The sequence below is a fragment of the Leptopilina heterotoma genome, unplaced genomic scaffold (assembly GCF_015476425.1).
Source record: "Leptopilina heterotoma isolate Lh14 unplaced genomic scaffold, ASM1547642v1 Lhet_135, whole genome shotgun sequence".
Taxonomy (NCBI): Eukaryota; Metazoa; Arthropoda; class Insecta; order Hymenoptera; family Figitidae; genus Leptopilina; species Leptopilina heterotoma.
Genome location: NW_025110854.1, coordinates 2,729,805 through 2,745,091, shown reverse-complemented (window position 1 = coordinate 2,745,091; position 15,287 = coordinate 2,729,805). Strand labels below are relative to the sequence as shown.

Sequence of the window (15,287 nt, the reverse complement as noted above, 5' to 3'; positions counted from 1 at the left end):
AATTATTGTCTCTGATGAAGATCAATTTGTCGAATTTTGACAAATCGTTGACTTGGTTTTTGATTTAAAGTAATTTTTTTGAAGTAAAATTTCATTCATAGTAAAAAAATAATACCAAAATGGATTATTTTAATCTTTTCTGGTGTTAATTTAATACTAGATGGATTAAACTGTTGCAAATTATTTTAATCCATTTTGGTGTTATTTTAACACCTCACGATTTACTGTGATATGAATAACATTAATGAAACAAAATAAGTGAAAACAGTCATTTGAAAAAATTTTGTCTCTGCTTTTTGAGTTATCTATGTTTTTTGATAGATATATAAATATAATTTTACTTCATAAAATATTTTTCAAAAATTGTATTTCTCATTATTATATTTTATTGTTATTCCAAGTTAACAAATTAGAATATTTTTGGAAAAGATCTTAATTAAGAAAAAGGCAACTTTGATCTTATTCATAAAAAAAATTTTTTTACAGGCAAATTTATGTTTATGTAAATATTTTATGTCCATTTTCATTGTATTATAACAATTGTAATTGTTAACTATAAAAACATTTTTCACCAAAATAGACATAAATTAATTACATAAACATAAATTTGTCTGCAAAGAAACAATTTTTTTAAATTAACATTCTTTATAACAACTGAAATAAATTGATTTATTCACGCTGAAAGAATTTTGGGCAGGCTGCAGTTAACCTCAAAAAGGCGAGAATCTACTCCCGAAAGGTAAGCAGCAACTCTTCAGGACAGCTGTTCACCTTTCGGGAGTAGATGCTCGCTTTTTTGAGGTGAGCTGCGAGCCCTGCGCAAGGGGCACTAATTTATTTCGGACATGAAAAGCCAGCAGCCTGCCTAAAATTCTTTCAGTGCATTATTATTTGTGGTCATACTAGACTGATTTGAATTGATTTTGATTGTGTTTATTGAACAAATAAAAAAGTAAACGTGATTTTTTCTAAAAGTATTCTAATTTGTTAACTTGGAATAACAAAAAAAAAAAAAAAATACATACACACAATTAAAAATTCTAAAATCAGCTTTGAGGGATCTCTTATTTAAGACGAAGAACATCAAAATCCGATCAAATTAGAAGGCTCTAGACAATTTTGAACAGTAAATTGTAAAATAAATCCCACAGTAATAGCTAAAAGAAAATTTGATTAACCATAGGTTTAACCTACCCTTATTTTCAAAATATAAAAAGTTTCTGAAAAATATTTTATGGAGTAAAATTATATTCATAACCGTTCCCCACAAAAAATTTCAATTTTTGAGTTGTCTTTCCATGCCGCTAAGAGAGTCTCCCCTTATAAAAAATTGACCAATATGTATATAAAATATATGTATTTTGTAATTACTTGCGCTTTTCCGACATACGCAAAGACATTTTTAATGGGGGCGACTTTTTGAACATGAATGTTTGGAGCGTTCTAGAGAAACAGAAAAAGTAAACATATTTATTACACAAGGAGAAATATTATTTTATGTTTTGAAAGAAAATTACTGGCCAAAGCTAACATGTAAACTTACCAAAGTATAAATCTCTTATTTTAATGAAACTTGGGAAAAATGTAGTACTTGGATAAACCATATACACGTTTTTTTTAGCTGCGCTCATCCACTTTTAAGGGTAGAAATCACCTCTTCCAGGAATAGAAATGTAATGTTTCTATTAGGGCCTATGGGATCATTCACATATTACGTCACACAAATTTGGAAAAATTTTAACCTCTCCCTCTCCTACGTCACATGTTGTCACATAGAAATTGATAAGTTTTACACAGGCTCTCACACTCTCCTATGCCTATGACGTAATATATGAATGATTCCCATGATAAAACTGTTACTGCTAATTGAAAACATTTAAAATAAAAACAATTTCAATTATTTTTCTTGTTCTATGGAAAATTATTTTATCAAATAATGTTTTTATCGTGATACTCAGTTTTTAATTAGCAGTAATAGTTTGACCACAGGCCCTATTGAGATATTAAAAGTGGATAAGCACTGCTTTAAAAAATACGTATTTGTTTTTTTTCGATGAGTACTACATCTTTGCCAAGTTTTATTAACATCGGAAATTGTAACTTCGGTAAGTTTACTTGTAAGACAAAACTGAAAAACTTAATGAGCAGGACGGTTTCTATGACATACAAACAACAGGATATGCATAAAAATAATTATACATTTCTATCACATGCGTATACTGTTATCAAATTTTAGAAAAAAGTACAAAGGAAAGTGTATATGTTTAAATAAAAATTCAGTAATCTTAATAATCTATTCTATCACACACGGAAAAAGTTTTAGTGTATAGGTTGCGCTGTTGTTGGAGACGCCTGTTTATCCTCGTTTTTGAAAGTGTTCTAATCCCAATTTTATCTAATTTAAAAGTTTCAATTGTAAAAATGATCTAAATTTATTTAATCATAATTATAATGTTGAATAAGTAGAATACCGTCTTATTCTAAAAAAGATGAAAATTAAACTGGTAAAATTGTTATTTATCTTAATATTTGTTAATAGTAAAGTTTTTGAATCTTAATATATATTATATTTCCATAGTTTAGGCTAAAAATCCAAATTGCATACCTTTTTAGGGTTCCGTACCCTACACAGTAAAAACAAAGTCTTACTTTAACCCTCCGTCACACACCTTAGAAATAATTATTACACCATTACACACGTTTAGAGGGTATCCCTCACCACATTGTAAAATAAGTGGCATTACAACATAAACGAAGGAATCAACAAAAATTTAGTTTTAACACAAACTTACAAATATGTAATAAATTATTCCAAATCATACAATTAATTTTTGGTCTCAAAAATAAAAATTAATTACACGAATACACATCTTCGAAGGAATTCCACTTTACAGGTAAAAATAATGTAACATTAAGAAATAAGCAAGAAGACTAGAGACAGGAGGTAAAACTTCGGTAGTGGGGATAAGTCACCAGCCTGTCTTTAACCAGGAGTTTAATTTCAAACAGTCGTCGGCGCGGTGCTTCTGCACATCACTCACACATTTAAAATTTTCTATACCGTGTGTTTCACACATGATATGCTTTTAATTTGAGGTTAACGGTTGTGTCAAAGCGGATACGCATATAAATAATTCAAGTGATTAGTAAATTTAGTGCATTAATTTAGTGTTATTAAAATAGTTATAAAATGCCGAAAACGTGCTGTGTATAAGAAAATAAGAAGAAAAATAAACACAACACTGAAAACCAACGACAATTTTTTCATATTGTATTTGCAGGTTAGATGCGCAGAAGTCTATTGCGGCGGAGACTTTTTTGAAAGATAACTCCTGACCATAAATAGCTGAGCGACTCAGCATTCCCATACCCCCACTACCGAAGTTTCACCTCCTGTCTCTAGCATTCTTGGAAATAAGCAAAAAATCATTAAATAATTCATTTTAATTACATTTATAATCTAATTTTGTCAAAAATTAACAGTGGAACAAAAAATGTTTTGAAAACTTGAATTTTTTTACTTAACATAACTTCACTTTTTCGAGATTTGTTAGCTTTGAAGCCTCATGATTAAAGATTAATTATCTTTAAACGAAATGTTTTTTTAGAAATATGTTGAGGAGGGAACCGTCGAAAGGTATAGAAACTGATTTAAATTTGCAATCAGGAAAACAAAAGTTATTTAAAAAATACTGAAACCGAAGAGCGAATCCCTCCCCAGGTGTGTGACGGAGTGTTTATCACAAAGAGTCGACTTCTATTCAGATGTAAGTGAAAGTAGACCGAATGCGATTAATTTCAGCGGGGGAAGTTAACTTTAAAACAATCTAAACACAATTCTGGAAAAAAGCAGCTATGTGGGCTGAAAAGTAGCTATCAGACGAAAGATAGGCTGAATTTCAACTATTGATTGGGCTGATTATTTCATAAATCAATATATAGGCTAAAATTTAGTTCAAAATCGTTTTCAAATAAACTATAGTAGTACCTTACTGACTTTTGGATACGACACAAAATACTAAAAACAGTATAGTACTTTTGCATGAGAGTTTCAAAAGCAGTCAATGAAAATTTCTAGTACCTTGCTTGAGAATTTCATTGACTTTCAAAAAAACTGTAAAATAAAAAAAATAATTTCCACTTGTTTACACAGTTTTTCTGAAATTCACTCATTCATTCACATATATTGATAATTAATCACACAAACAAAGAACAATTATTGTATCACTTTTCGACGTTCGTCAACATCAACACTTATGAACTAACCTATAACACACACATATATTCGCGTATAACTTAAATATAAACACACACTTAACACTTAAAAGTACGTATCGAATTGTTCTTATATGCCACATGGTGAAATTTTTCACGACTTCTGAGACATGCTATTTCAATGAAAACTGAGACTTACATAACATTCTGTTTTGTGAGAAACACAAAATAAAAAATATTTTTTTGAAAGTCAATTCTTGAAGACAAATATATATTAAACACACGGAGAAAAATATAAAGTAACTTTTACTACTTTTATAGTAAAAAATTTCCGGTAAAGCATTTCTGGTAATTTTTACTATTTTTGGAATAAATTTTGCTACGTTCGAAGTAAATTTTACTAAGGGTGTTTTCGACGTTAACACTCTGAGCGCTCTGAAAGTACGAAACGTGGTTGGTTGGTCTAGGGGAATTTTGAATGTTGATTGGCTGAACTTCAAAATTCATAGTTTCATGCTCTGGTTTCCACACTCTGTATAGCTCGGACCTTTGATACAGAGCTATACAGAGTGTGGAAACCAGAGCATGAAACTATGAATTTTGAAGTTCAGCCAATCAACATTCAGAATTCCCCTAGACCAACCAACCACGTTTCGTACTTTCAGAGCGCTCAGAGTGTCAACGTCGAAAACACCCTAATTTTTACAAATATTTACTTCGTACGTAGCAAAATTTACTCAAAAAGTAGTAAAATTACCAGAAATGCTTTACCGAAAATTTTTTACTATAAAATTAGTAAAAGTTACTTTATATTTTTCTCCGTGCACTATTTGTTTTTCATAAAATAATAGTATATTCACATCTGAAATCAACACAAATGGAAACAGACGATCAGCTGGCATTTACCTTGGGTAAAAACGCACACTGCGCATGCTCTACAGAATTTTCAAGCCCAGTCAACTAATCTTTCACGAACTTTATAAAACTGAACAAATGACTTTTCGTTAAAATTTAAAAAACACTGTTGCTCTTACTAGTACTAGAATAATTCTAGGACATTCTTATATTTTTCTAATAAAAAGAATATGAAACAGCCTTGTAGTTTGTGTCCTATCCAAAAGTCAAGAACTTTCAAGGAAGGATTCACGTACTTTTTTTTCCGTGTACTTCATAAAATATATATTATAGCAGGAAATGATAATTTCACAACAATAAATTCACTTAACACAACTAACTTTACTTTCATGACTAAATATCCACCATATTCTTCTTTTACAACACTTGAGAATATCTCGATTTTTTAACAATATTATTGATTTTAATTGATATTTTCATGAATCAATATGAATTAAAAACTTAATAATAAAAACTATGCAAGTAATTTTTTTAATTGTATTTATAGCTGCAACAATTTGTCATACAATTAAATCAATGGTATATTATTATCTAGTTTTGAAAAGCCATAATTGAAGGGCTATACATAAAATAAGGGGAGGAACGCGTGGTTCAAAGGGATAATATTAGTCAGGTAGCAGCGAGCGGCTCAAGGCTTGTCACTGCTACTCGACTGGTAATATTCCTTCCAAGTCTCGCGTTCGTCCCCTTATTCTATGTAACCCTTCAATTGAATTAGCTCTATATCTATTATTTAATTAACTAGAAGCATTTAAATGACAGCGTGTAAATTGTAACAACTGGACAAAGTGAATGTCGGTTGTTACAATACCAAGAATCATCCATAATATTTCTAAATTGAAGACAAATAATTTTTTTTTAATTATTCATAATTTTTTACTTGTACGTGAAAATTCCATAAAAATAACAGCACTAATATTGTTTCGAAATGAAAAAAACTTTAATAGTATATTTCGTAAATAGTGCGAGCAGTTGTCAATTTTTGAATGAGCACTTTTTGTGCTTATTCAATTGAATAAGCACAAAAAGCTCATTCAAAAATTGGCAACTACTCGCACTATTTACGAACGATATTTTTCATAACAAGTAATTAATTAATTAATTAATTAATTAATTTATTAATTTTTTTAATTTTTGTTATTATTTTTTCACGTTATGAAAATAGTTTTTTTTCATTAATTTTGAAGACGAATTTAGAAAAAATGAGATTCTTCATAAAACATGAGTGATTACATTTTTGACAAATATTTTACATTGCAAACGAATCTGTTGAATATTGGAAAAAATATCCGTTTTCATAGCATCACTTGTAACAACTGCACAACAGATACATTTTTTACAATAAATCGTTTTATTAAAAAAGTATACACTAAATATGGATAACCAAGGCAGTTTCTTGAAGCTCAATCCTCATAGAATTGATATTAAAAAATTTACTTTGTTAAGTATAAGGGTCTATTAATTATTTAAAAAATATCAAGCAGACAAATATTAAATTTTGGCATCTAAATACCAATTTGCCTATTTTTTTTACTGTAGAGCTTGCATATAATTTTTAAACATATTGCAGCAAGTTCGTACATAAACAAAAAGACATGTTATACTTTATTTGCAGTTTATCTAACACTTTGGCCTGTAATTTTTTATGCAGGGAAATAATAAACACTTACTTCATTTAAGAAATCTAAGGCTTCCAGATTATCGGCTTTTTCTCCATTTTCTTTATTATACTTTCTAATTACTTTCTAAAAGAATTAAAGTTTGTAATAATGGCAAGAACAAATAAGTAGTAATACAATAATAAAAAAGACACTATGACCAGGTATATAAAACTGCAAGTACCACTTTCATAAAAGTACAAAAATTACTTTTTCATGTCAGTATTTTTGGAAACCTTTATTGTATACATTTTTTTTTGTTGAAATGAGTTTTAGTAAATGCTTTGAACATGTTAGGCTTCGTCTATAAATTACGTCACACTTTTTAGGGGGGGAGGGGGTCTATGAAAATGTGACTAATTGTGACAAAGGGGGGGGGACCTTTTATTTTGTTATGTCACACTTTATACTCTATTTACTATAATGAGAAAATTTTAATAAATAAAAATATCAAATATATTTCTTGTTTTTAAAATATTAAAAAATGTACTAATTATATTATAAGTAACTTTATTTATAAAAAAATTCGAGGGGGTAATTACTGATTAAAATGGTGTACACTCTAATACACTAAATTTTTCTGCTATTACGCGTATTATCCAGTATTACAGTGTATTACAGAACTATTACAGGGCATTATTGATTATTACAGAATATTACCTCTATATTATGTGGTATTACACTGACGTAATAATGCTCTATTACGTGACTATTACATGACTATTACGTGAGGAGCGTACACGCTAATACACAAGTAAATACCCCCTCGGTAAAATTAGATATTGACAGTGATTCATTTTGGAAAAATTTATTAAAGGGGGGTTTACGAATTGTGACGTAATTTAGAGGGAGGGAGTTCCTTCAGATGTTACTTAGTGTGAGACGGAAGACGAAAGATTTTATTAAGAATAGCGGAGAGAATTTTTGGCGAAGATAAGCGGAAAGAAGAACAGACGACGTTGAGTGTAGAATGTAGTGGGTCCTACATCGGATTAGTTCGGCAAAGCTCGGCTTCTGCTGTAAAGCAAAAGGTTGAGGCATTGCCTCAACACACCGAACAAAAAGATGATTGGATGAATAAAATGCTTTTCTGAGCTATTGAAGCCTTCGGATCATCTGTGGAATAATTGTTTCTGTATAAGGGGCCATACTTTAAATTACGTAAAGCTTTTTTTGTAATTTAGACCAACCCCACTGACCAACCCTGACAACTCTCCCCTATATGTATATTTAATAGTCAAACCTAAAATTTGTTTTATTTCAACAATTTATTTGAGCATGTACTTTTGTACACACATAAATCATACACATCATTATTATCTTTAAAGAAAGAATAATTTTTTTAAACAAATATCTTTTTATTTTAGGTAAGATATTTGATTTAGAAAAAAGAATGACAATATTTAATCTATTAAATCATCCAAATGCTTTTCCATATTTAAATATAAAATATTTTTCTCATTACTGCTGCTTATAGCAATAGTGAGTTTCTGATAAGGTTCTAGTGAGGGCCTTTTATTTTTATCGGGAAGTAGAGAGGCAGACTAGCCAATACATTGCATGATTTCTCCGGTCAGGACCCGATTACTTCATCATTACAGAATCAATCTGGTCCGCACTACTTTGCAGCACCAGGACCCTATAATCAATAACTCCAAGTTTGTATACATCTTAACACTAAACGGCTGCCCAAGAAACCCGACCAACCAGGGTTGTCACACTTTTACCGACCTTCGGCCAGACCAACTGAAATTAGATTTTTTAAACTCTGGCTGTCATAGTTTTACCGACCCATAGTTTAGTCGGACCGATTAACTGAAATTTGTTTTTTAAACGAATTTTTAAAAATCAAACAGACATTGAGAAAAGTGGATATTAAAAATCTTAATATACTAGATATTAAATAGTATAATCTTTAAATGTGAGGTTATGTTTGAACACGTATTTTTCAAATATCTTAGATATTAAATTTGAACATTTAAGATGTTTACATATTTGACTGTCACAGATATTAAGGGTGTTCGATCAAGAAAGGTATTTAAAAATGGCGGTCAGAAGTTATACTTTTTTCGATACGAATGTTTATCGCAATTGACACATTGATAGTAATTTGAAAAGAATCAGCAGGAATTTTGAAAATTTTACTTTAATTTGAGTCTAAGAAATTAAAGATTTTTTAACATATGCAACAATAGGAAGTAAACTAAGAAATTTCTATGTACCCGGTGGGTTCTGCCCTCTGAAGATATTTTTTAATAGCACTAATTTGTTTATATTTCGCTTGTGTGGTTATAGTTTACTTCCTATCATTCTATTTATTTATAAATATTCAATTTATTGGAAGAAAATGAAATTACAACCATTCAAGATTCCGGATGATTTTTTAAAAATTGAGATAAATGTCTCAATTGTGATAATAATCCGTTTCAGATGAAGCATAAGTTCTGATAACCATTTTTAAGGGTTTTTCTTGTTCGAACACCCTTAACCATTAATATCAAGATAATAAAGCTTAATATCCATTTTTCTCAGGGGATTCACTTAAAATTTGTTACTCGGGGGTTTTTAGGGTTGCTGATAACGAATCTGGCATTAGTTTTCAAAAATTCAAAATGTCGGATCCAATAGGGCCAAATTGGATCCACCATTTTGAATTCTGAAAATCCGACTTCAGATTTGTAATCAGCGAACCTAATAACCCTCGAGTAACAAGTTTCAAGTGAATCCGTTAATTGAATTTTCGAAAACTAATAGCGAAATCGTTATCGGCGACCTCAAAAACTCCCGAGTAAAAAGTTTCAAACAAATCTGATGGGTTTTTATATTTTTTTCAACCATCCCAAAAGGTGGTCGATATATCGACCACTGTGACTGAAAGAGTTAATTGATTTTGGTGTTATATATTGTAGAGTTAATTAATTCATAAATGAAGTCATATTTTTTGAAGTAGTTTTAATTTTGTTTTGTGAAAACTTTAGGTGTCGGGTACTAGGGGACTTCCCCCTATTATTTCCGAAAAGAAGTTATTCAAAAATGTTGGAACAAAAAATTGTTTTTTTCTGTAAGTCTTTTTTTGAATTTGAATTTCCTCGACGTCCCAGATTTAATAAAACTTAATGAATCGTCTTCCAATACATCCAGAGAAAAATGTTATTTAAATCAAATAATATATATTTTATTTTATTTAATTTAAATGAACGTATATTTGTCTCAGAACCAACTAAACTTTTTATTGGTTTTAAATAAATATTTTATTCGACATAAATAAAACATATATTTGAACCGAATAAAATTTTATTTAAACGAGATAAAATTTATTTTAAACAAATAAAAAGTCTAGTTGGCTCTGAGACAAATATACCTTTTCTCTGGGTGTAAGGTTGACTTAAAAATTGTATAAAAATAAGGGCATCACGTATAAGAAAATAAATTTTTAATTTTACAAATATTTAACCAACGTTTTTGCTTTCAATTACATTTGGTATTATAAAAAAAACTTTATTTTAAACAAAAAATTTCGTTCATCTGGACGATTTGAAATCACTGAAATATCGTTGTGTGATGAAAGTGGTAATTGCAGCTTTAATTGGTATCAATGTATTGTGAAATAATTTTTTTAATTTTTGGAACACTCACTCTCTCTGCTGCTACCGCGGTTGTTGCAGTTCGTTTTAGAGGATTAACATTTTTCGGATTTGATTTACTTGTGCCTTGATCAGGCGAAAAAATATTCTTTTTCGTACGCTCTCGATTTCCTCTCCTAACAGCTTTAAAAAAAATTAAAGTGTAGGACATATTTTCAGTTTTAATATTGCAATTGAGGGAGGGGAAAATAACATTTACCAGTAGAGGGACTCCCGACCACTTTTTCCGGCGTTTGCTCTGCACTCATTTCGTTTTAGATCTGTAAAACTACATCACAAAACAAACGATATATATTAGAAAACATATGGCAATTAAATTTTCGCAATTTTTACTTCCTCTTAAAGGAAGCCTTATAGTGATGTCGATTTCTGAATTTTTTAGAATCAATTATTCTTACAAATTTCTACAAAATTCTTGTGGACAAATTTTCTCTTACACGTTTTGACGGAATTTGATAAAATTTGGTAGGTGTACACTGAAAGAAATGCTTTGACATTATTAACAATAAAAGTTTGGTTTGGAAATTCTTACTAACTTGAAAATAAGGTTCTTTTATTTTAGCCAAACCATACTGAGTGTTAGTATTAAAAATCCAGCTTTCGTGTGTGAAACAGAAGGTTAGGTTCATTTGCAGGGTTCCTACAGAAATCCGAATTTTAAATCCCATAACTTTTGCATGATTTCCAGGTCAAATTTTTAGGAAATTCCAGTGGAATTTTAAATTTAATTTCCACGTCGTATAATATATATTATATCTTAAAATTTCTAATTGAATTTATATTAAAGAGAAGAATGAAAAACAGAAAAAATTTAAAAACTTTTAAAAATTTCAGGTCTTTACCATGATCCCGAAAAATTGCATGACATCATTTGTGAACGCTCCCATAATTGTATTAGCCAGAATTTTCACAGTAATCACAAATAATCACACTAGAAATTTTTTGGGATTGTCTGTCTCAGTAAGTGTCAGTGGCCTAAGCCATGACCCTTTAGTGAAAGTGGTCATTTCTTTAAGTTTATGTTGCAAACCGGTATGGCGAAGTCGATTTTTAAAATCGGAGAGGGTAAAAATAATGGGGAAAGTGACACTTGTCGGGTCTCGAACGACGACACTTTGTGAGTTATGACACTTATACTGAAAACAACACTTTGAGGGACCTGACTGCATTAAGATGATTTTTTAAAAATACGTAACAAAAAATATTTAAAATTGATTTTTAAAAAATAATAAAGAAATTCTTAAAAATATTTTATAATAATTTTTGAAAGATAATTGATTTCTCAATAATATATGATGTTTTCAAATAATAGAAAAATAAATAGATTAGGCTAAAAAAACAGCTAGGTAGGTAGGTAATGAAAAATCTAGTTATACTTAGGCACGCGATTTTATTTTCGAAAATATTTTGTCTTGATGAGCTGAATTTGCCAAAAAAAATTTACCAAAATTAAAGTCGGGGTTGGTTAAAATATACTTTTGTAAAACTGATTTTTAGAATTAGTTTATTATAATTTTGTAAAATTCGATTAACTTCGAATAAAGTAAATAAAAATTTTAAAAATTGGCTTTCTGAAAGTTATTAAAATTAATATAATTATTATTTATTACTTTTTGATTTAACATTTACAATGAAAGCAGTTATTACAAAAATATGAAAAATATGCTCTGACACATCTACGTAAAATTGGTTTAACTTGTGTTATATTTCCACCTCCAGAGATAAACATAAGTTGAGGAAACATAAACATAAGTTGGTTTATGTTTCCTCAACCGAAAAACCCGTAAAAATTTTTAAAAAATGTTAAAGCAGTTATTAATACTGATCATTGAGTTAAAAATAACTGTGACTGTCATTAAAACATAACTGATTATTAGTTAAAAATAGATGCTCATGAATAGGCCCTAAGACTCGTTCTTTAAAATTTAATTAAAACTAATTTTTTTTATCCGAAGCTCAATTAAACAGAAGTTATGTTTAATAGATTTTAATTTTGAGAATGTTCAATTAATATAATTTACATTTAATAGTAAAGTGAGTCAACCTGCAATTTTGAACTCTGTTTTTAAATTTATGAAAAAAATATTAATTCATGATATTTAAAAAATTCCTTTTAGATTATCAAAATTGATTAAATGCTAGATTGGTAAATAATTTTGAAAAGAAGTTAAAAAAATTTGCATAAGTTCTTATTTTTTAATAACAATTTTTTAAAAAGTTTTGATTGTTTAGAAATGAACAATATTATAATATTAAAGTTGAGAAAAGCCTGAGCAAAGAAAGCGAGGAGCGACTTTGAGTGTAATAGCGAATTCGGTTATCTACTCTAGAGTGCTCATTAACAGATTTGCTATAGTTAAAGCATACAAGGAGTACTCCCGCATAGAGCAAGAGCACTCCGAGAACATTTTAGAGCAGATATCCTAATTCGTTATAAATATGTACTGGGACCTACATCGGTTGCACTCGGCTCTCACCTCGGCTTTCAAGGTCTCGCTGCATTGCCCGCCTCAGAACATAAAATTCTGAAAATCTATAATAATGCAAAAATATTCTATTATAATGCCTCTAAGTCATTCAATTTTGAAATATTTAAAAATGTAATTATTTGACATGTTTTTCGTCCAACGAAAAAAAACGTTACACATCACCCTATTCGAAAGACTTTTTTCTAAAAAGAAATATAAAACTTTTTATTTAATGAAAAATTATATTTTAAAGAAATTTTTTTGTAATGCTTCAATATGCAGACTCCCACATGGGGTAGTAAAAAAAATTAAACTTATGTCATTTTTGAACTTCCATGTTTTAACTCCTTTAAAGATAATTATTCATCTGCACACATTTATATTCCATTGAATTCGGTATACATTTTACTTCTTATTGGGTAATTAGAATTGAAAACAATTTTATTCTGTTTAATACAATAAAATTTGTAATCATTAGAATTCCATTTATGACCTAAATATTGCTGACACTTTAATTCATTTTAATAAAAAGGTAATAAAATGCATTAAAATGACTGCATATATGGTCAAAATTGAATATGCTTTTAATGCCAAACCAATGTCATTTTTGAAATTTTGTGTAAACATTTTAATCTATTTTAATCAACCTCTTCTTACCGGGTTTGGAGCCTTTTTGTTTGACTCATAAACAGTAAAATCACCACAAATTCTAATACAAAACCTTCAATTTTTTCTTTTTCTGATAATAGTTTCTTTTTTTAAATACCTTAATTCTTAAAATTGAATATTCAACAAACTATCTGGTGGGACAAAGAGACTATATTTGAGGTTAAGTTGTTTGTAACCATCTCGGAGGGATAAATTAAATAAATACTCCGATGATCAATTTGACTAACTCGGAGGGAAAAGTTAACTATTCATAGAATCAGGTTTAACACTCAAAAACCTGCCACTTTAAGTTTGACTATACAGTTTTCTCAGTGTAAAAATTATTAAATGAATAATTTTACTTAAATATTTCAAAACTAAATAAATTTTAAAAGAGGGGCTGTCCATAAATTACGTAACACGTTTAGGGGGGAGGGGGGGTTCGAGAAAATGTTATCATATGTTACATGGGAGGGGGGGGGGGGTCAATCATCATTGTTACGTAATATTTATAAGGAACTTAATCTCTTTATAATGGATAAATTTTTGAAAAGCTGTCCCTTGCCGCCACTTCAATATAAGTAAAAATCGAATCATTTCGCGAACCGATTCTTGGGAATAATATACAATTTTTATTGTTAAAAAATCAATGTTATATTTTTGGTTGTTCAGTATGATTAATAAAATTATTCCTCTAAATGTTTTTTATATTTAACTTAATTTTGTATTGCTATTGTACGATATAAATACTAAAAAAAACAGTAATAAAAAAATTTGTTTCGAAAAACGTTAATAAAAAAATATTTTTAAAAATTACGTAACATTTATAAGGAGGGGGGGGGTGTAAAACGATTTTGTTACAACTTGTTACATAGGGGGAGGGGGGGTTCAAAATTTCACTAAAAACGTGTTACGTAATTTATGGACGGTCCCAGAGTTGCGTTTACAATTTAAAAAAATGAACTACAAACGGTTTCAGTTTGAAATTTTATAAAATTTCAATCTTGAATGAATTCAATTAAAAATTTTAATAAACTTAAACTTAAAATTTTTCAAAAATTTATTTTTGAAAAATTTTAATAATTCAAATTCTTCTGAAATTTGTTAAATTTGTCTATAAATATTTAATTAATTATTAAAAATAATGGATTTATAGAAAAATATTTAATAAATATTGAACTTTAGAGAATTTACAAATAATTACAGAAATTAAAGTATTTTCAAATTAATAAAATTCTTCCAACAAAATTTTATTATGTTCAAAATTTAAAAAAAATTCTCGTTAAAATCACAATTATCTTTAATATAAATAACAAAATTATTCTTCAAAAATCAATTATTTTAAAAAATGTCAATAAAATTCTTGTCCTACTTTCAATTTTCAAAAATTTTTCAAAATTCAATGATTTTAAACATCTACTATTTTAATAAAAATTCATAAAAAGAATTCAATTCTTTAAAAAAACTTTTCAATAAAATTCTACGCAAACATTTATTTATTTTCATGAATAATAAAAATTTCACAAGAATTCAATTATTTACAAACTTTTTATAAATTTCTTCGCGATATTAAATTATTTTCATAAATAATAAAACTCATCACACAATTTCAATTATTTTGAATATTAAAAGCATTATAGGATGAATTTTTAGAAATAATTGAATTTTCAAAAGGTTTTAAATCGAAATCAAAATCATTGATAATCTGAATTTTCATACATTTAACTAACAATTCAATA

General features: G+C 28.4%; 2 protein-coding genes across 6 annotated transcripts in view; one reads left to right on the top strand and one right to left on the bottom strand.

Moving 5' to 3' along the window:
• Positions 1–15,287, top strand: part of LOC122497695 (small conductance calcium-activated potassium channel protein) — a 659,102-nt gene that overhangs the window by 482,691 nt on the left and 161,124 nt on the right. The gene's annotated exons all lie outside the window — the stretch shown is intronic.
• Positions 1–15,287, bottom strand: part of LOC122497697 — a 49,583-nt gene that overhangs the window by 30,487 nt on the left and 3,809 nt on the right. Inside the window, exons 2-5 of one of the 2 annotated variants that reach the window (XM_043604963.1) lie at positions 10,632–10,700; positions 10,425–10,555; positions 6,801–6,875; positions 1,372–1,443 (exon numbers count right to left, since the gene is read on the bottom strand). The exons of the other annotated variant lie outside the window; for it this stretch is intronic. Coding sequence (XP_043460898.1) covers positions 1,372–1,443; positions 6,801–6,875; positions 10,425–10,555; positions 10,632–10,680 — 327 coding nt within the window. The 5' untranslated portion in view covers positions 10,681–10,700. The remainder of the gene's footprint in view (positions 1–1,371; positions 1,444–6,800; positions 6,876–10,424; positions 10,556–10,631; positions 10,701–15,287) is intronic. 2 annotated transcript variants of the gene reach the window in all.